Source organism: Dermacentor albipictus, chromosome 8 (assembly GCF_038994185.2).
Source record: "Dermacentor albipictus isolate Rhodes 1998 colony chromosome 8, USDA_Dalb.pri_finalv2, whole genome shotgun sequence".
In the NCBI taxonomy this organism is placed as follows: domain Eukaryota; kingdom Metazoa; phylum Arthropoda; class Arachnida; order Ixodida; family Ixodidae; genus Dermacentor; species Dermacentor albipictus.
This window is the reverse complement of record NC_091828.1, coordinates 53119802-53141283: the sequence shown is the minus strand read 5'-3', so window position 1 is coordinate 53141283 and position 21482 is coordinate 53119802. Positions and strand designations below refer to the sequence as shown.

General features: G+C 42.0%; 1 protein-coding gene across 1 annotated transcript in view; it reads left to right on the top strand.

Moving 5' to 3' along the window:
- The first annotated feature begins 2632 nt into the window (after nt 1-2632).
- The window catches only part of Tbc1d8-9 (TBC1 domain family member 8/9), a 113903-nt gene continuing 95053 nt past the window's right edge, over nt 2633-21482 (top strand). The window contains exons 1-6 of the mRNA XM_065455940.1: nt 2633-2873; nt 12048-12159; nt 16117-16168; nt 17480-17557; nt 18190-18366; nt 19799-19932. Coding sequence (XP_065312012.1) covers nt 2830-2873; nt 12048-12159; nt 16117-16168; nt 17480-17557; nt 18190-18366; nt 19799-19932 — 597 coding nt within the window. The 5' untranslated portion in view covers nt 2633-2829. The remainder of the gene's footprint in view (nt 2874-12047; nt 12160-16116; nt 16169-17479; nt 17558-18189; nt 18367-19798; nt 19933-21482) is intronic.

Here is a 21482-nt window from a genome sequence, read left to right as displayed (position 1 = left end):
CAGTAACGTACGCGCTTACGCTGTTTGCATGTTGATGACCCCGCTACGGCATTCTCACGATAGGTGCACATTTGCGTGATGAAAGGAAGCCGTATGACTGCTTCTATTAGGTCGTCGTCAGGATCGGATAGTTGTCAGACGCGAGATATTGTGCGCGGTGCCGATCCATTGTTTTGTAAGTACAACAGATCAGCGCTAGGATCGAGTTATGCAAGAAGCTGAATCATCGACCCTCCGCGCCAACGTACCGTGGCATGGGAGGCAATTGTCAAAAAAATTTTCGCTTTGCAGGCTACTATAGCCGGTTGTAAGTGTCCGTAGGCCTGGTCATGCGCCATTTTCGTTGTGTTCTTTTTTTGTGTTGCTGTTGTTGTTGTTATTACGAAACAGCACAGAAGATATCACAGTGCTATTAATTATTTCCATCTCCACGTCAGACAGTACCTGCCACTGCAAAAAATCTCGCACCCATGCCGGGTTCGCCTACGAAGCTGAGCACACCAAGCCCCCTAAAATTCGAAATGGGGAACCTGACGAACATACGTCGTTTGCGATGTATTTGTAGTATCGTGGCTAGAATATTCATACAGATGTCATGCGCCACGGCACAGGTTCGCTCGGCAAATAACCACAATGCATATGTGCTAAAAAAAAAAAAATCCGGTGTTGCGTACGTGCTCTACGGTGAAGACGCAGTTCGGGAGTGCCAACCGGTGAGAATGGTTGGAAAACTTTTTTTTTTTTGCGTCTGAAACAAAATTTACTGGAATTAAGGTTTCTTGGCCACAAGCTGAAAGATTTTGTGTATGATGTCTCTGATGAATGTTTATCGGTAGGGCATTAATACTTAATCTAGGTGTGAACACTGTCAAAACATTTGTGACATTTTGCCAACTTCGGAAGTAATTTTCCGGAAAGGCACTTGATTTCATAGTCGAACATTGCTTTTAGCAGAAACTGTAGCAAACAGCAAAAACTACTAAAAAAAATGTTGTGGCTGAAACTATAAACAATAAGCGCACGTTTTTCCCGCCTTTTCCACTGAGTCATTTAAACGCGAAAAATTATTACGTGTGATCACTATGACGTCGCATGAAAGAACCGCGTCAACAAACTATTCTAAAATAAGATTTGTAATTGCACCTACTTTCACATTTGATTTTAAAACATTTTTACCTCCAACCAACATTTGCTTTTCGGTCGAAATTTTTAAGGGCGCTTACGTCACCAAACATATTGTTTTTTTTTTTTCGAGCAATATACTTTGGTGAAACTTGATTCACACAATCTCCAACTACCCAACCTTTCTTTTTTTTTTTAAGGGAATCTACCAGGGTCACTTTAGCGGTCTGGGGATGTTTCGCGAGGAATAATTAAGCGAGCTCTGTTTCAAAGCCGCCAACACCATCCTGAACACCATCGTCGAGACCAGCGAAAAATTGTCTGGCTGGGTTGTTGTTGTCGACCTGAGTGGTTGTAGTGCATACCCATAGGGGGATTGGTCGGGAATTGGGTCGTTAAATTAAGTGGATAAAAGCAAGGGACTTATAACCATTTAGATTTTAGAACCTGGGAACTTATGGAAATACAAAAAAATTGTGAGAGGAGAAAGGCAATCAGAAAAATACCATGAATCAAAATCAGGAAAAAAAGCTAACATTAGGGAAGTGAATAAATGAATAAAAGAAGAAAATTATGGTGGGGAGGGGGAGATTGAGCCTAGCGTTGTAATCGATTAGATTTAATGACGTGATTTTAGATGACCAAGCAAACATTTCTGCGGCTAAACACACTAAGAGAGGCTCCAAAAGCTAGGATCGCAGGCAAATATAAATGTAGAGCAATATCGCCAACGAGGTTTCCGATATTTTTGTTCTTATATGCAAGAAAAACGCGTACAACACAGAATGGTCTACTTAATTAATATCCGCTTCGCCACAGAATGAGCATATATGCTGAGGGGACCAGACCAGACCGGGGTAGATCGAAGTTTAACGTATGTATGCGGCAGCGCAGCCTCGTGATGGATACTTCAATTTTTCCTGTTTCGCCAAAATCTCTGTGAAGATGTCGGTAATCCACAGAGTTAGCCATTCCGGAGTCTGACATGTCTGCATAATTACACTCCTGCGAAGTGTTTGACTTTTTAGAGGGTTGAAAAAAGAAAGAAAACTGGGAAGTGATGTGTGGAGTAGAGAGACAATAGCGCAAAGGGCTTGAGTAATACAGTATGGAGTGCTGGCGAAAAATAAATAATCAAAACTCGCGCTATGTGCTGTCATCATCATCGTTTGACATTATGAAAAACAACCGTGCCTTGCGCAAGGCCTCGTGGTGCTTTGTTACGAACTCAAGAATCTAAATTATGCCGTGAATTAACAACTTTGCCATCGAGAAAATAAGAAGTTTGTGTTTTGCTCAACAGTGTCGTGATGTGCTACTCATGTTTTAACGCGTCGTTCAGAGTTTGCGCAAATAAGTAAGGCCTTGTTATCGTTATTTCGTTTTCGCTGTGATACGTACATATTAAAATATATTTTGCTGCAACGGCTGTAACACATTGAGTTTTAATAATTAAGTGCACTGCTTTTTTGCAACAATGGCGTCCGAAAGTAGAGGGGTTGAAGCAACGAGAGCACATCCGCTCATCCGTCTATCGATCGTCCACGAAGCAGCCACAGGTGATTTTTGTAAACAGTGGTCGTCGGGTTAGCATTACGACGATGTGAACGTTCCTTGACGGTTTCGGTCTGCGTTTTTTCTCTCGCGTCAACTCCACGGATTCAGTGACACTGTCGTGCGCGTGACTGATGCGTCCAAGGCTGCACCATGTGGATGAAACCGGAGGAGATTCTTCTGGCCAACGCTCTATGGTAAGCAGTCGGCCGCGGTGCTTGACTCACTTTCAGCTGGCATATTCGCCAGCGACGAGTAGTAACCAAGAGATTTATTCATTCTCTTCACCTGCTGCGAAGCCGAGCTGCTCGCGTCGCCTCTGGTCGTATCGTCGTGCGTTTTTGTTTATTTCGCATATTTCGCCTTGCCGGAACTACCGTGCCCGCTGTTTCGCGCGACGAACATTGCGCAATTGAAAGGTTTAGTTTGGCTCGTCTGTTTCCGACGTCCGCGTTATATGTATATATATGGAACCATGCTCGTTCGCTCCCTGGCATTTGCTGAGAATGTTTGCATGATTGTTTATTTCCGTGTCCGCGGCGAATTCTTTCCAAGTTCCGGGCGACTGTGTCTAGAATTTCAGAATGAGAGCGATCACAGCTTGCAAGCAAAAACACAAAGGGGTAGCAGTGTCCATGCGACCACGCGCACAATCCTATCGGCACAATCGATATCCTGACTCTCGCTACTGTTGCTTCTTTCAGATACCGCGTACGCAGCTGTTGCCGATTAGATATATGTATTTGGTAGCTGTGTAGCGTCTAGCTGTAATTGTGTATGTGTTCTGAGTGTCCACGGTCGTCTTGTCTATTTGGGTCTCGTGACTCAAGTATCCGATGACCGCTTACATGGGGCTGTAATGTCCAGCCGAAAATGGAAAGTGATGAAGCTTTCCGCGGAACGATTGTTCTGGTTCTCGCTTAGCAGGCCGTGGAGCCTGCACTTACTCATGGACGGCGCGACGCGTCAACGTTAGCTTGTGTTTGTCGCTTAATAACGCTTCTTGCAGGATAGGCATTTAAGCTTCCCGTACTTGAGCCGGAGACCTCTTGCACAATCTGTGTATGCAGGCATATGCGAACGACACCAGTATTCACTTCGTCTTGCAAAGCACGAGCTTTTGTGACAAAATCGCCAGCTGCACTAGCGCTACCTGGCATTTTTTCATGCAGTAGGCAGTGAAAATAGTCGAGAATTCTACGTGCCATCAGAATTTCGCCTGCGATAGCAAGGTTCCAGTGCCCCGGTAATAAGCTTGACACTTAAAAATGTGGGCATTAACAAAGCTTATGCCAGCACACAGCACCATGTGCTTAACATGTCTATGCAGCTGTTTCAAATGACACTACAATGCTGACTTTGCTTTTGCAAACAGCCGGTCACAATGCATCTTTCCTCCTCCCCGTGGCCGTCACAGTTTCTTGAAGTCTTTGACATGAGACAGTTGGTCCGTTGTACATGACATTCATCCTAAGGCTCTTGCAAGCAAGGAAGGCAAATGCACAAAGCACTCAAAGAAGCATAAATAGGTGTTAAACTATAGTGGAAGGCTTGTAAGAACGATCTAGAAGCATAGCGTGCTGTTGTTGGCTTCCCAATCGAAGACAAATGTTAGATGGCAATGAGTGTACCTTCCAACTAACTTTCAGTGTGAAGTGCATTATACATGGTCCTGCATAAACAAAGTGCTTATGTATTTATTTATTTCATTATTTATTTATTTATTTATTAATCCCTGCTGTGAGCCCTTTCCAGCCTGTTATAGCATAGAGGTACAAACTAAGAAAAATGGCATGCACACAAATAATTGTTTTTATTTACAAACAGTTTGTTAAGAAAGTACAATGTGCATCTACATTCAAAGCTCAATGATACAACACTTGCAAATTTCTTTCAAAAGAATCGGCAGTAGCAAACACCTCTCAGTTAAGTTTACTCCAATCAGCAATTGTTTTTATTTACTAAGAAAGAATGTTTAAAGAAATAAACTCAGTGGCGTAGCTAGGTCCCGGCCCTTAGCTCTTCTGTCTCCCCCCCGGTGTAGTCGAGGAAGGTGAGGATATCGACAATTTTCGGGTGTATTCAGACGTATGACCCCCCCCCCCCTACTGACCCCGGGACCCCGGCCCCCCCTGTTGCTACGCCACAGTATAAACTCTGTATGAATAAAGCATTAATGAATAATTATGATTTATCTGGTTCGATACTCTGCCGTGAGGAGGTCGCAGATGCTGTCTGGGATCCACATTTATAGGTCTCTCGTATGCAGTTGGAACAGAAGTTTTAACCTCGCAACCTTCCTACACGTTGCAAGGGTCAGAAGGTTTACTCTATGAAGTAAGTCTGTAACAGATTGCATTTGGTTATAGCAGGAGAAGACAAACCTTGCCGCAAGGCGTTGTACTCTCTCCAACTTATCAATGAGGTTCTGTTAGTAAGGATCTCAAACCATACATGCACACTTCAGGCTACGGCGAACAGTTTCCAAATACTCACTTACTTTCACGTCGTTGCTGGCATACTTCAATTTTCTTTATAACAAGCCAAGCTCCCCTGCACTGATCCACAAACATTTGCTACATGGCAGCTCCAGTTTAAATCATTTGTTACTCTTATACCAAGGCACTTAATTTCTCTTGTACATCCTAATATGTCACCACCAATAGCACATGAAAAAGGTGAGGGCAATTTTTATTTCACATATTCATGCAAACAGACTTTGTAAAATTAATTTGTATGTCCTATGAGACACACCAATCATTAATGATCTGCAAAAACTCATTCAATACAACTTGATCGCTGATGTTTCTTACTCGACAGAACATTAGATAGCCATCTGCAAACAGAAATAGTTCAACCAAAGGGCTGATATTCACAACTATAAACAGGGCAGGTCCTAATACCAACTCCTGTGGAACACCAGATTTAACCAGCAATCTCGACAAACGCTGATTGGAAATTTCCACGAACTGCTGTCTATTCTTTAAACAGGCCCGCACCCATCACACAGCCTTCGAACTATGACCGGTGTCATAAAGCCTCCGTACAAGTTTCACATGACAAACCCTGTCATAAGCACTTGAAAAGTCTAACGCAGTGATATCTGTGTCTTCTTCATTGTTGATGGCTGCCACAAATTGTTAAATTGTCTCAAAATGCTGAGTCACATGGGACAGGGAGCTATGAAAACCATGTTGTTTAGCATAGAATAGGTTTTCCTTTTCCATGTTATTATATATATATATATATATATATATACAGATTATGTGTTCTAATAGCTTGCAGGCAGTGCATGTAATTGAAATGGGCTGGTGATTATTCACTTAATTTGTCACCTTCTTTGAAACTGCTGCTTTGATTATGCTCATATTTTGCTATAGGATGGCATTTACTGGTCCACATTGTTCAGTATCACACTTAGAGTTGTTGCCTACGAAGGGCATGTTGCTGGGCTAGTTGGAGCATGCCAGTAACTAACCAGATTATTGCATGGAGCAGGTAACCACAAGAACACGGCACAGCTCCTGTCCCATCTTTGTATATGTTCCTTTTGTGCTCGTCTGTTTACAAACGAAATTGCTGCTTGCCTGATTTGAGGGGGGAAAAAACATTTACAAGGGATGTCATTGGAGCAGAAGCGAGCTGCTGCTTGGAGTGGATTGGTTTTGTCAACTAGAGAAAACAGCATACTTGATAACTCGGGCAACACTGTAACCTTCAGGCAGGGCCCCAGCTTCATGTTTGAGTAGGTCAAAACCACTGTCTGATGATAACCGAAGGGAGAACATGTCACAGGATTTTACGTCAACCACAATCCTCCAAAGTCGACTTGCTGCACTTGATATCTGTGCTGTTTTCTTTAGTTGCCATCAGGCAGCGACACCAGTCCCCACTCAAGCAGCAGCTTGCTTATGCTCATACGGTGGCACTCTCTAAGTTATTTCTTATAAACCAGGCAAACAGTGATGCTGAGTGTCATATAGAATGAAATGGACAAAAAAATGTGTTGAAGTGTCATTTGAGCACAAACGAAGCAGAGGTAGATGCAAAATCTTCTTTCTTCTTGAACTTGTTTGAATGAGAATGCACTTCGCCGCATGATGGTACAGTATCGGCAAGTGAAACACTGATCAGAAGGTAACGGTTGCATCAAGAAAATGCTGCACACAGCAAATTGCCATATGTTTGACCTAGCACATGTTAACCTAACCTAATTAACCTTACACATGTTAACACACAAGTTAACACATGTAACACACAGTTTATACGCAGAGCATCAGCTGTCACCAATATGTGTGGAGCTGAAGAAATAAGCAGCAATAGGTGCAGAGTTGTGTTCAATTCACATCTCCAAACAATTTGGCATAGCTTAAGGAAGCCCACGGGAAGTGCTTGTAAATGTAGCTCAATCCCTCAGCTAGATTTTTAAGGCTTAAGAGCAAAGTACAAAATCCAGCCAATATAGGCTGCTGAAAAGGTCATTCTTTATAGTCTCAAGTGCCGTGCTGAATTGCACAATACTAAGCGATATTACTGTTTGTGTTAAAAGGAGAAAAAGCTTTACGTGACTAGAATAATCTCCAAGGTTGAAAACATTGCCATAATGAAAAGAAGAAAAAGCATCTTCGCCATCTAGCTTTTCTCTTCCACGGACAATGGAAATAATGGCTACTTGCATACTTCTTGCTTCATCAGTGCTCTGTGAAAGGAACACTGACGGATGATGTGGAAGAAAATAACAATGCCTGCACAGAGTCACACCGTCTGCGCACATGCAAAGTACTTGTGACATTAAAAAAGTGCCTCACGACAACCTCAGGCACAGTGCAAATGGCAGTATCTTTGCGAGACTAAAGTGTGAAAGTGTGACAGAAGAAGTAAAGATTAAGTAACAGGAACAGCATAGACAGCATAACGCGATGTAGTTTTCAGAGAAATGCACAGAATTTCATTGCAAGAGGAGTTGCTTTTGCTACCAATAGGTGCCACTTGTGTTTGTGCGGTAGTGTACAACGATAACTGTGTAGCAAAAATGTAATAACTAATTGTAATAATGTAAAATGCAATAACATTAAGAAGATAAATTTTTCATCAAGTGCTCATCAACTGAATGAGACCTGAGAAACAATGACTCAGTGTGCATCATATCTTATCTTTGGTTAGAGCAGTTTTTTTTTTCTAGATCTCTACTTTGGCCAAACACCAACACAGTCATCACAAACATTTGAAATTGGCAAATGGAAAGCGACAGTACATTTTGAAGGAGTAGTTGGTTCAAGGTAACAAAGACCCGCCGTGGTTGTTTAGGGGCTCAGATGTTGGGCTACTAAGCATGAGGTCGTGGGATCATATCCTGGCCACGGTGGCCGCATTTCGATGCGGTCGAAATGCAAAAACGCCCGTGTACTAATATTTAGGTGCACGTTATAGGACCCCAGGTGGTACAAATTTCCGGAGCCCCTCACTACGGCATGCCTCATAATCAGATCGAAGTTCTGGCAGGTAAAACTCCATAATTTAATAAATCAGTAAAGTCAAGGTAACTTTCAACTATTAGCTATGCAAAATCGGGAAAAGACAACACAGGAGAATACACATAAGAGTAGCTTGGCCACTCAAACTTTGTGTCTTTCACATGCCTTTTTCAGGTTTTGGCGCTGTTAGTATCCAAAAGATGTCTTTTAGCTTGGCGCAGTGTGTGCTGTTGCTGAATTTCATGGTTTTACATTGTATAGCGTGCACTGTGGTTTGTTCACTTATACTGAGCATAGACAGACACAGTTGTCTGTCTGTAGAATTCATTCATTTTCGAGCAATGAACTTCATGTGGTTGCACTAACATTTAAGAAGGAAATCATGTTTTCTGAATGAAGTTCGTCTTTAATCTAGCAAATGTTCACTATAACACCTACATTTCAGCCCTGTTCACTATTCCAACAGGTAGACACAGGAAATCCATAGCAGTTGTCCTGGTAACATGACATAAAAACTGCTTTAAATATTCCTACTTGCCAAGAACAGTAATTGACCGAAATAACTTTTCTGAACAAACAGTAACACTGGATTCCTTATCACATTTTGAAAGGTATCTTTGTTCATAATATTGTTTACATATGTATTTGTATTTTTCTTGTTCTTTTTTTCTTGCAGTGTACTTGAGAAACTGCAATTGTGCTTTGTAAATTTTATTGTGTGTTTGTTTTGTATATTTACCAGCTGCAAAAATCTTGTATAACATTGTAGTTGCTATGAATAAAATGAATACTTTGAACAATGTTTCAATTTAAGCTCAGTGCTTCATTCTTTGCCCAATTCGAAGTGCTGAAAGTGTTCATGAGCAGTAAATTTTGCAACATTAAATGGCACGCAACACCAAATGGAAAGAGACATTATTCACCAATACGAGAAGTGCTGAAGCAAACTCAAAGTTTGTTCATTGAAACAGCTGTGCTGGATGTCAATGTCATGTGCTTAGGACTGAAAAGAAAAGCTGCTCATTGTCCGACATGCTGAACATGTGTTCTGAATGTGCACTGGAGGTTCAGGATGCGCTTGGGGGAACATGAACCTTTGGATCAATCTCTGCATGCTATCATTCTCTTTTCCACCTTCTCATTACTTCTTGCTCAGCTATCTACATATTCATTGCTACCCTGTGTGTCTGCTTCGTTTGGTGTAATAGGCAGAAATGTTTTAGTTCTTCCTGAGTAACAGTAAAGATAGATATGACGATACATTTCCAAGGCAAGGACGGGATGGCAAAACGACGCAGAGCACTATGAGCATGTCAAACTGACGAGCCCAACAGTGCATTCTTGCATAGGTATCAAGTTAAGCCTCACAAATAAACTTGTACTACACTAAGAGAATTGTAAATGCATCCTTATCGACGTCTATGGATGTCTTGTACGTAAGAGGGCATAAAAACAAAAAACATTTGACTAAAATTTCTGTGCTAGCTTTCATATAATTTGGGATATCACTTAAAAAGTATGGGCTGATTTTCGCGTGTTGGAATAAAAAATGCTTGGCAGGCAAGCAATGCAGAAAGTGCACTGACCACAAGAATGCTGAAAGAGACATAGACACAGCACCGTCTTCCAACAAATCTGCGCTTTCTAACTTACGTCACTGTCTGGTTATTCGGTCAATTGGTCAGTTGTTCAACAAATTGGTGGTCTTAAATTTGCATCCCATCAGCATTCATGCAGTAGTCGGCAAAACAGTATGACATTACTGTTTTGCCTGGGAAATTCATTGCTCACTTTTTTAAAAACTGTCATTTGCTCTTTTATCAGTGTAGTCTTACATGATGCGCACTTTTGCCGCCAAGGGTGCAATAATGCAATGCATAACGTTTTGTTCTGCTTTCCACATTGTTCATTTCATGGTGCTTATATTGTCAAGTCTGAGTACTAGTGTATTTCATGCATTCTCCCATTCTTGATCATCACACCTGCAGTGGCATGCCAGATACCTTGCTTGACTAACCCCTCCAGTTACCATTGAAAGGATAGTAAAGATAAAAATAATTTGAGCTGTATTGGTAACGTTCACAACACCAGAAAAAGCTACTAATAACCACAAGAGGAGGCTTGGTAATCCAGAGAAAACACGCAACAACAAAACATGGCTGCGATGCCACCTTGAAGTTTCTCGCACCAGCTAGTCGTGACGCCAGGTACTTTGACGCGGCCTGGCTCGGCACTCTTAATTTTTCGTCTCTATATATAGAGACAACATTGTATTCTAAAGGAGTCAAACGTTGAACCTAGCAAGTTTCAGAAACTTTCACTGCACCACAACAGCTCAAATAGATACCTTGAAATCTGGGACGTCGCACTGATTGGACCAACACCGAGGATTTTGGCTCAAAATTTGAAACATTGAACTGTCAGGGTTTAATTTCTTTTCTAGTAATCGAGCTTTGACTGCAATATTATTGAATGTAGACCTTTGAAAGAACACTTTGTAGGTTTAAACTGATTTACTTTCTCTCTCTCTCTCTCCCACATGCACACATTTTGTAACGTACTGGCTCGTGTGTATTGTGTCTTTATGAACAATTCTTGGAACATGTGCCGTTTTGTAGACAATGGGAAGGCGACGTGGTGCGAATAATGTGACACTGAGCTTTTGAGAGGCCATTGTTTTGAGGCCAGCAATATGGTACGATGTGGGGGCAGCTTCCTGAGTGGTCTAGCTTGAAAGACAAAAATGCTAAATGTGATCTCTTTGTGTCTGCTACTGTATGCGCACATGATTCACGCGCAAATTGGTCAGAAGACAGTGCCGTGTCGGTGTTTTCTTTAGTAGTCTTGCGGATTTTGTCGTTCCTGGACTGGTTGTCGGCGATGGGCTCTGTATTCCTTTAAAACATGGTGGAAGGAACACTGCATTCTATTAGAATGCAATGCAGCATTTTACAGACACTGGGTTCATGCACAACATTTTATTCTTCTAGAATGCAGTGTTGTTCTTCTTTAGCCATTAAACAATTAACTGGACTTGAATGGACAGCAAAACTCGATGACATCGCGGTGAGCTAGCCTGGAAGCTTCAAGACGCAGTGCCACCTGTCTTTAGTTCTCGCATCTTTTCTGTCTCACAAGTCTCTTCTCACGGTGACAGTGCTTGTTTTGCTTCTGCCGGAGCGCAATTTTCAAATAATGCTTAACACAATATTCTTCTTCCGTGTTTCTTTAAAGGCCAACTGCAGGAGAGTCTCACTTTGACTAAACTGGTTATAAATTAGCAGTATATAGTGCTTAGGCAAAGGTGTAGGGCTGGTAACTCTCTCATTTCTTTATTAGCAGCCCTTATGTAGCACCGAAGCAGATGACATGTTCACCTGGTGATTAGCAGTACGACAAATCTCAACACATCACCTCTGAGATGCTTCGGTACACCACAAGTAGTCAGGGGCACCACCGAACCTTGGAGAGGATGCCAAGCAACCGCGCTGGTTCTTAGCATTCTTGGTCATGTGCCACTTCTGCCGAGCGATAATGGTGTCTTTCTCTTTTCTTTTCTTTTTCTTTTCCTTCTTTTTTTATTAATTCAAATATCAAGAGCATCTATTTTGCTACCTTTTCATGACACATCCACCAGCATATAAAACGTAAAATGTTTAATGGCGGCTGTTCGATACCTCTACTGTTTGAAATTAGGCTTTCTACCCCGTGAAAAATGTTGTTGCAGTTTGACCTTTAGCAAAACCACAGTGGCGTAATCAACTTGGAATCCTGTACTGTGGCAGCCGTCAAAGCCCACTGTGCATCTTCGAGATGTTAAACCTCGCAGTTTAATGACTTTGCAATAGTCTGGTGACAATTTACTCACTGCCTGCATTATCACTTTTTCTGTTTCAGGGTGACAGAGCAGTCGAATGCCTTCTTCACCCTGCAGAGGCGGAAAGGTCACGGCACCAAAGGTCTATCATCGGTCCTCGTAGGCACACTGGATTCAGTATTTGACAGCAAGGTTAGTGCTTTTTTTTAATATTTTCTGGGGGACCTGCCCTATCAGTGCTGCTCACCCACTCGGCTTGTATAGTAGGAGAACTATGTTGTTTCACTCACTGCTTTGTAATCACTAGCATACAGAACCGTTATCTGCAGAAATGGCTTGTCAAAGCTTCTTAGTTTATTTGTTTGTATTTAGTCGTAAGATACTGTATGCATATGTTCAAGCAGAAAGATCACAGCTAAGTATAAAAAAAAGAACACTGTCGCACAATTTTTCGAAAGTTCAAACATAACACTGCAAGACATGACAGCACTTGAAGCACCAAAATACAGGAGTACAAAGGACTAAAAAAACCTAACATAATGTTTATAGTAGGTACAACTTATTGGCTAAGATTATTGATTGTTAATGTAATTATGTAACCTAACATAGGGAAGGGCAAAGTGGGAACTGGTACAGCATGTAGAATTATGCAATTTTACAAGTAGACCTAGTGTGGAAGACGAAGGTGGCAATATTTCTACTCTCATAGCATCGATTTAGCCCTTTACTGCCCAATTATTCTTCCATCTGCTACAAAGCCTTTGCCGGATTTTTTTTTCCTTTCTCTTTTTCTTCCCCATTTTCTCCCAGTTCAGTATTTGTGAACAGCTCATCATTTTCTTCGTCTGTCATAGTCCAGACATACGTACATACCATTCTGGTCATGGCCACAATAGCCCTTCCAATACTCGGTTCTGGCCATTTCTTTTTTTCTTGTTGGCTCAGCGGACATGTTATGCCATATAGAAACTGGCCGTGTGTTGTCAGTTTCTTTCAATTCATAATACAGCAAGTATTCATAAATTTCCTTACCTTTCAAAGTGTGGACAAACACGGATTCCCCTTGGCTGCCCTGCTATGACAGTGACAGAGCGCCAAGAGATTTGCACCACCTTAGAAGGTCTTTGTGTGTTTAGATGACCTCTCCATGGATAGCTCAACAGATACAGTGTCATTTTTTTCACGAGTTGCTTCTGGAGAGATAGAGATTGCACTGTAAACATAAGATGAGCACACTCGGGAGGTGCAGATGCTTTGCGAGGTTGGGTGCCTGGGCTCTGCTTTCACCAAAAGCACGCTAAATTGAGAGCTAAGGAGTCATGGTGGGGACAATGCTTCGTAACATAACCTGAGGCACTGGCAAGTTCTGTGTGCTCAAAAATTTAGTTTTAGCACATTTCTTATTTCTTTGGCATCATTAAAACCAGGCAGCGGCAGCACGGATTAAACATTTAGAACTTTTCAGGGAGGTTTCGTTGTATCAAGAAATGTGTCCTTTATCTCAGGGCCAATTGATGAAGTTATTTCATGTAAGTGCCATCTGTAATTGGCCACCAGATGCTGAAGCCAGGGAATGCATAGGAGAAGTAAGTTGCTACATTTGATTGAAATGCAGAAGTTATAATATAAAGCAAGCACGAAAAGATAACTTGCTGAATCCACATCTTCCGCATTACGCATACAGTACTTTACCAATTAAGCCACCGCAGCTAGCGATAAAGTGTATCAAGATGTATGCAATGAGCCTTAATTGCCATTGTTCTTGTTATGTGTTTTGATTCCTATGCAGTATCCTGGTGTGTATAACGGTGAAGACAGTGTTTGAAAGGAGAAAAAAAAACGGTCTTTAGCCTTACATGCATAAGTGCCTTAGAGTCTTTGTATGCGTGCATGTGCATCTGCACATGTTTACAGCCACATTCAATATTGAGCTTCAACACAGTGCCCAAGCTTGAAGGGGTTCCAAGAATGCATGGCAGCGCTGACATGAAAAGAAATTTGCTTAATAAATTGGAATGTTGCTTAGTTCTCTCATTTTTATATGTCAGGGCTGTTATGCAGTCTTGGAGCCCTTTCAACCATGGACACTGTGTTGCAGCTCACCTTGAATGCATCTCTACATATCACCGACTGTTGTGATCACATTCAGATGAGTGTGGCTGTTGTGCCTGGATACCCTGTTCCCCGCAATATAGTGAAGTCAGTAGCTTGTTTTGTTACAGCTTCATCATTATTTAAAAAAGCCATCATGCAGAAGCAGCTCTACAAAGCAAACAGACAGTGAAGCCAAGGAAAGCATAGGGAAAGTTTACTTTCTTATGCGAAAGCCTTAAGTGCCACATGGGTCAAAAAATCCGTTGTCCGGCGTCATCGAAAAATTGACCATCCGGTATTCATCATCATCAGCCTGGTTGTGCCCACTGCAGGGCAAAGGCCTCTCCCATACTTCTCCAACTACCCCAATCATGTACTAATTGTGGCCATGTTGTCCCTGCAAACTTCTTTATGTCATCCGCCCACCTAACTTTCTGCCGCTCCCTGCTACGCTTCCCTTCCCTTGGAATCAAGTCTGTAACCTTTAATGACCATCGGTTATCTCCCCTCCTCATTACATGTCCTTCTCATGCCCTTTTCCTTTTCTTGATTTCAGCTAAGATGTCATTAACCCGCGTTTTTTCCCTCACCCAGTCTGGCATCATATTATGGTATCAAAATTCAGTGGCACCATAGTTGATGGTGCCACCTATGACCATTGTTGGGACTTGAACCCACGACCTTTGGTGTTAATTAAGGCAAAGTTAGTCAGGGCACTTGAATTTACAACCTGTTGTGGGAGTCTTGCCCTTGACCTTTGGTGAGACCAAAATTCAATGGCACCTAAATTGATGGCCGAACCTGCAACCACTGGTGAGAGAAAACAAGTACTGTATTTGCACGATTCTAACGCACACATTTTAAAAATAAAAAGTGTGTTCAAGTTTGCATGCATGTTACAATTGCAACTAATTCTACTCAAAATAAAAAATGAAACCGATTTAAAAAAAAAATCATGTAATGCAAGGTAACTTGCCAGCCGCCATAGAACAGGTTGTTTGAAAAAAGCGATGCTCAAAGACTTCGCAAGGTGAATCCATGGTGTGTGGAATGCCATCCCACAGATGATAGTGGAACAAACCTCCAGAAATGTGGCATTTCTTAAGCATTAAATGGAACTGAAGATGACTTTCTGTGGTCAATGGACAGCGAAAAAAAGGTGTCACTGGACTCCGATAGACACTGGCTGCTAAGTTTCAAGCTGTATGCTTGTCTGTCTATTTTTGTATGTTCCACAATATCGTTTCAACAGGGTACACGTCAACTCAAGTTTCGTTACTTGATGTGCATGGTAGAATCGGCACTAAGTTATTTTCTGGATATTTGGGTGGTAATACAACTGCGCGTTACAATGAGCGGCATGGTACAATCATTCAAATACAGTAATAGGAAGTAGCAATGCATTCGAATGAGAATGTCAAGTAAATTAGTGAATGTCTCGTGAGCGCAGAGGCTTTCACCTTCATACTCTTTAACGTATGCTAAAGTGGCTATGAACTTTTTTTAAAAATTGAAATGTAGAATTAATAAGTTGTAATGTCGACTCTCACTGGTGGCAAACTGTCTTTTCTTCCACTTTCATTTTTCTAATTCAACATTCTAATTTTAAAAAAGAATACAGCTAGTTCTCCCTATGCTTTTCTTGGATATGTACAGTTGTTGCTAACAAGAAAATCAAGGCGCTTGGTTCCTTTGATTGTTCCTGCCGAAACAAGCGTAGGATGTTTGTGACATATTTTCAGCCAGTGCCAGCTTATGCATTTCGCTCTGCGCAATCACTGCATTGCGATCGTGGCGAAAATGCATTTTGTGCACTTAGCAGAAGTGTATATACCGTGCTAAGTATCGTGATGCTCGCACAGGCGGAAGGGGTATGCTGGACCAAAAATATGTGAGACACTCCTTTCATGTGGTTGCCACTCAGGTGTGCAGGCGTTATTCTTGACGGCTTGTAATTGCTACATAGAATCAGTTAGGTCCACTAACCCATCACCTTATATCTACCACAGTTATGCGAGGAAACCATAATCACAAGCTTTTCCCTTCTTCCCACAGCCTGCCCCATATAGAATACTGCACCGGACACCCCTTTCTGAAGTCAGCTATGGTGAGCGCAAATTTTGCAGCATGCGGTGTTCTATGAGTTTCTGTACACTGGTAAATGAGAAAGCTTTCGACATGTAAATGATTTACACACAATCGGGACACAACAGCATAGGGCGCCTTGTATAGTCCATTGGAGCAAATGTGTACTGGCACTTATGTGGAGTGAATGTTATTCTGTAATCATTTACAAATAAATTATTGTCATTAGTTATGTAGCAGAAGTGACACCAATAAACCTACTCTGAATGGCTCATTTAGTATTTGGGGGGTAAATATTTGCAATGTGGAAAGAAAAAAAAGATTTGTGAAGAGCGAGCAAGGTGAGGAACGTTCAGATTGTCTTCAAAAGACTAACAAACAGCCACACTATACTAAAGACACAGCAAAAGCTGCTAGTGTTGGAGCACTGGCCAACATGAACATGCACCATGTGATAGAAGCATGCCGCCATTATTGAAGGTGAATTCAGTCATTTAGTGAGTCTGAAGTTGGTTAAGCAGTTTTTGAAAACAGACGCAAGGCAGACAATGTAAGAAAATAAAGCAAATATATTGGATCTCGTCTAAAATATTGTGGCTATTCCCAAAGTCGTCATTATGTTCTCGAGTACCTTGTCACTCCGAAATGAAACCACAGTGACTCACTGCTTGTTCAAGCTGCCTGCTATATTTATATTGTGCGTACCGAAGCATTTGTTTTTGTTATTTTTTTATAAGCCTCAAAATAACAAATGTTTGTTCAAGCTGTAGGGTTCACCATATGTACAGTGCATCAAGTTATTTGTGTTGTAAGAAATGCTAAAACTATCAAAATCTTTTTAACTGTAGCGGTCACAATAACTTCTGATTGCATCAACCTCTGAGCATGATAACAACACTGCTGCAATGAACAGAGGCTTTTGCAAATTGTAACACTTTCATAGCGAAAGCAAGTTCATGTAAATTAATTTGTGTTGAGTTTATCTGCCAAGAATCTTCATGCTGTGAAGTAAAAGTTATTGCTTCGTGGTTCTCATTTATGTCTTACTTTCTTGTTGTTTTGGCTATTGTCTGTCATTTTATTGCATACGCGATAGCTGAGTATGGTATTGGTTTGGGCGCGTTGTTAACTGTAATCCTTCGTGAAGTACAATTATAAAGTGCAAAAGCCTGTGTAAGGCCTCTTAAGAATCACTCAAGACTGTACTCTCTATAAATCAGTCTGCAAGTAAAGACGGTAAATCACTCTCAAGACTGTACTGAGAAGCTTGTATGGTTACTCGGGTTTTGACAGTGCATAAATAAGTGATCATGACCTATCTCTCATTTTTCAGTTGTGGCCACCTCGCTGTCACGTGAAGAGATCTTCCAGAACTGGGCCTGGATTGAGCAAAACCTCCTCGAGACACTCAGTAAGTCGCTGCTGTTGTCGGGTGAATGTTGCAGTGTTCTCTGAGAGTTAGGCGTTTGCTCGCTGCAGTGGCATAGTAAATGAGGCATTGTACTGCCCAGCACAAGGTCACAGGCTGAGTTCCCTGCCACACCTGCTGCATTCCGATGGTGCTGGACTGTGGAAAAGCTGGTATAGAGTGCTTTGAGTGCATGTTAGTCTGGTAGTCAACATTAATCTGGAGCTCTTTACTACGTCATCTTGTTGTGTTAATTTTGTCGCATGTGAATGGTTTTCCTTCCCACTATCGTTTCCTTAGGGATGTCAGCAATATGTTTTCGTACCTGTAAAAGATGAACTTGCAGCATCAGTTCGTTGTTGCGTCACAAATGTTGGTGTCCGTCTTATCAGACTGCACACGACACACATTGTTACTTCCAGTGACAAGTGATAGACTGCTCAGTGATGCTTTACAAGCAGGGTCAATTGTAGGACAGGTAATTAAACTCAATAACCACCAGTTGTGCTGTCGCTGTCATTGCTGCCAATTTGTGCTAATATTTCGTTAGCAGACACGAGTTGCTGTGCTGTCAATATGCCACCAGGGAAGGTCTCTGGCACGCCTGCAAACACTCAACTGCTGTTGTTACGCAGAGTCCTTTGACTCCGAGGATGAGGCAACGGAGTTTGTGTGCTGCAAGATTCGCAGCCTGGTGGCGCAGCGTGAGGTCTCCCTGCCGGAGGTGGACCAGGACAATGTGCAGTTCCGACTCAATGCCAGCCGCTTTGCCTCCATCTTCCACCTGCCCCCACAGGAGAAACTAGTCAACTGTGAGTGCACGCACCTGTGGCAGCCGCATTTGTGGAGCCTAAGTAACAGTTATGTTTTGCATAAGTAATCCTCAGTGATGAAGAGAAAGGCATTGCAAATATTGCTGCACTGAATCATATCACCACTGCAATAGAAATGAAATGGCGATTCAAGGATAAGCCGCTGTTACTTCCTGTCATTATCATAATCTGTAAACTTAGCAAATGTCCAGCGTGTGGAGTGTCCCATTTTCGTGTCTTGGGTGTTAATGTTTTATTCAATGCTGTACTTGCCACAAGGTGTACTCTGCTGTCACCATTCTGCAGGTATATAAAAGGTAAAGGGGCATGGCCTTGTTTGCATAAACAAACTCATGAAAAGTTAAGCAGCCTTTGAAATTGAAAGCATTTGCCAAGTAGGATTGTCATCTGCCCACAAATCCTCTGTTGGGATCAATTAAGCAACTTGTCCTTCATCTTTCATCTTACATAGCCACAAGCGTGAAATGGTGAAGTACAGTTTTAGCTGTCTAAATACCTTTCCCGTGAACACTTGAAACATTGTTGCAAATAAATTCAATTCCGTTTACCTCGCATGATGCTGCCTTAGACTGATTCATCAAAACACCACTGCCTGTTCAGGGCAGAGCGACATCCAAGCCACCATCAGTGTATTTTTCTGCCTAGAATCTTTCTGGAGTTCATTGACAAAAAGCATCTGTATATGTTGCATATGTGAATACATATGCATGTACAGTGTACGCATATGTGGTTGTTTGACGTGAAATATATCATTTGACGACATCTTGTCTAATCGGGTAGTAAATCCATGACACAGGAGCGGACGCCAACCAGAAAGTGTTGTGAATAAGTATTAGACATTTCGATTTCCGTACTGTGAACAAGGTTTCCGTACAGAAGCTGAAACGTCTAATACTTATTCACAATGCCTTTGAGTCGCCGTTCTGTCTTTTTCTTGTGCCATAAAGATGTTGGACATGCTTATTTAGGCGCATTGAAATATGGTAAGTGTAGCATTAAGGAACAGGAAAGCAACAGTGTGATTTAGAGAGCAAACGGGGGTTGCCAATATTCTTGTTTACATTAAAAGGAAAAAATGGGCCTGGGCATGCCATGTAATGCATAGGTCACATAACCTGTGGTCTTTTAGAGCCACAGAATGGGGGCCTACAGGAGGGAAGTGCAGTTGAGGACGGCAGAATGCTAGGTGGAGCAATGAAATTACGAAAGTTGCTGGCATAGGAGGTCAGCCGGTGCAAGACACGGGTTATTGGAGATCGCTGGGAGAGACTTTTATTTGGCAGTGGTCGTGATATGACAGTGATGATATGCAACATCCAACTCATGCTGTAGTAGGCCAGACTATCTTCTGCAGGGGAGCGTAGAGCGTCAAAGGGGCACATCTGCTCATCATTTGTCGTCTTGCATGCAGACTACTCATGCAGCTTCTGGAAGGGTCGTCTTCCACAGCAGGGCTGGCTCTACCTGAGCATGCAGCACCTGGCCTTCCACTCGTTCCTCTTTGGACAGACCACCCGACTGCTGCTGCGATGGACCGACATCACGGTCAGTCAGTGAAGCACCCCTGCCGCATGTAGAAGCTGCTTTGTTGCTCTTTGTTTCAAGGAACGAATATCGAATGATGCTCTGGAAAACCATGTCAGCATAGTAATTTGCTCATGCTGATGACTTCGAATTTGTTAGCTGCAAGCAAATATCATATTTACTCAATTATGCCCTTGCTCGTAACTTACGACCGATTTTCACAGACAGAAATGATTGCCCCAATCGTTATATCTTTCAAGAAGAAAAATTAATGTCCTTCACTGGCTTTACGAAATCTTTATTGTAAGTGAGAGAACACTAATGACAATTGTATTTCTCGTTCGAAAATTAAGTAAATATGTTGCCCTGTTTACTCGATTGTAATGCATGTTTCTTTCATGATTCTTGTTGCTTGAACTCGACCTTCGCGTTACATTCAAAAAATGATAAAACTGATGAATTTAAAACAAATATTCTAAATCCTGCCGTTTGTAGCATTTTGTTAGCAACCTGTGTTTTTACATCTTGATTTAGTTTATAGATAAGTCTACTGTATTCAAACCTTTTTGTTTCTTGTTAGAATTACGTCATTTTCACTGTGCTTGTGTCGGGTATTATGGTGTATTGGAATAAGGCAGTGTCTCATCCGGCAGCAAACCGTGGATCTTGTTGCGATGGTGGCTTGGGGTGCTTGAGCACTCCAGTCTGCTGCAGTGCCACCTGTTGCTGCAGCCTGGAGCCATTGCTGGCAAATGGAGCCATAAGGGTGCCATGTGTTGCAACACGGGGCATCTGGGATCAACAGTTATTGTCGTCGCGTAGGTCATGCTTGTCTGTGCAGAGCTCACCAATTGCTTGCTGAGGTTTTTTTCTGCTGCGTTCGCACATTTATTATGTGCACTGAAGTCACTGAGTTTGCAGAAGTCTTTTGTGCATCGTGGTTCCTGCCCAACGATTAGAACAACTCCTGGCTTCTTCAGATCAGGCGCGTTGGCTGCACTCTTGCCCTTTGGCGCCCTTTTGCCGGGCAAAGTGTCCAAATGATGGTGGCAGCATTCATCAAAGAGCATTTTTTTTTCTTTTCTTCAGTGAAACCCAGCAATTTTAGTTGATGCAGCGTGAAAGGAATCCAGTGCAACCCATCTGGCACGGTGCAAGTGCTCCTCTGGACTGTCTCATCCTCGTGTCTTTTGAAATACTTTGATAGAAAAAAAATATATGCATGCTCACCGAAAGGAATGAGGAGACGAGAGTTTATCTTCTGCAACCGAAACGCTGAACAGACAATCAGGAACACTGCATGATCTGCGACTGGAAACGTGTGAGCTTAGATGGTGTCATTGATGTGTTCTAACAGTTTGTCTTATTGGTTTATGCAAATTATATTCCTTTCAATTGTGTTTTAAAAGTGTTTTAGTCTGCAAGCGCAGAAACATCACCATAATATATTTCTGTTTTTCGTGCTAGGCACACCGATAGATCACAGCGCCACCCATCTGGTGGCGCCATCGCAAAAGCAACCACACTGCTCTCGCATTGTTTTGCTGAATGAACAACACACTGCTCTATTC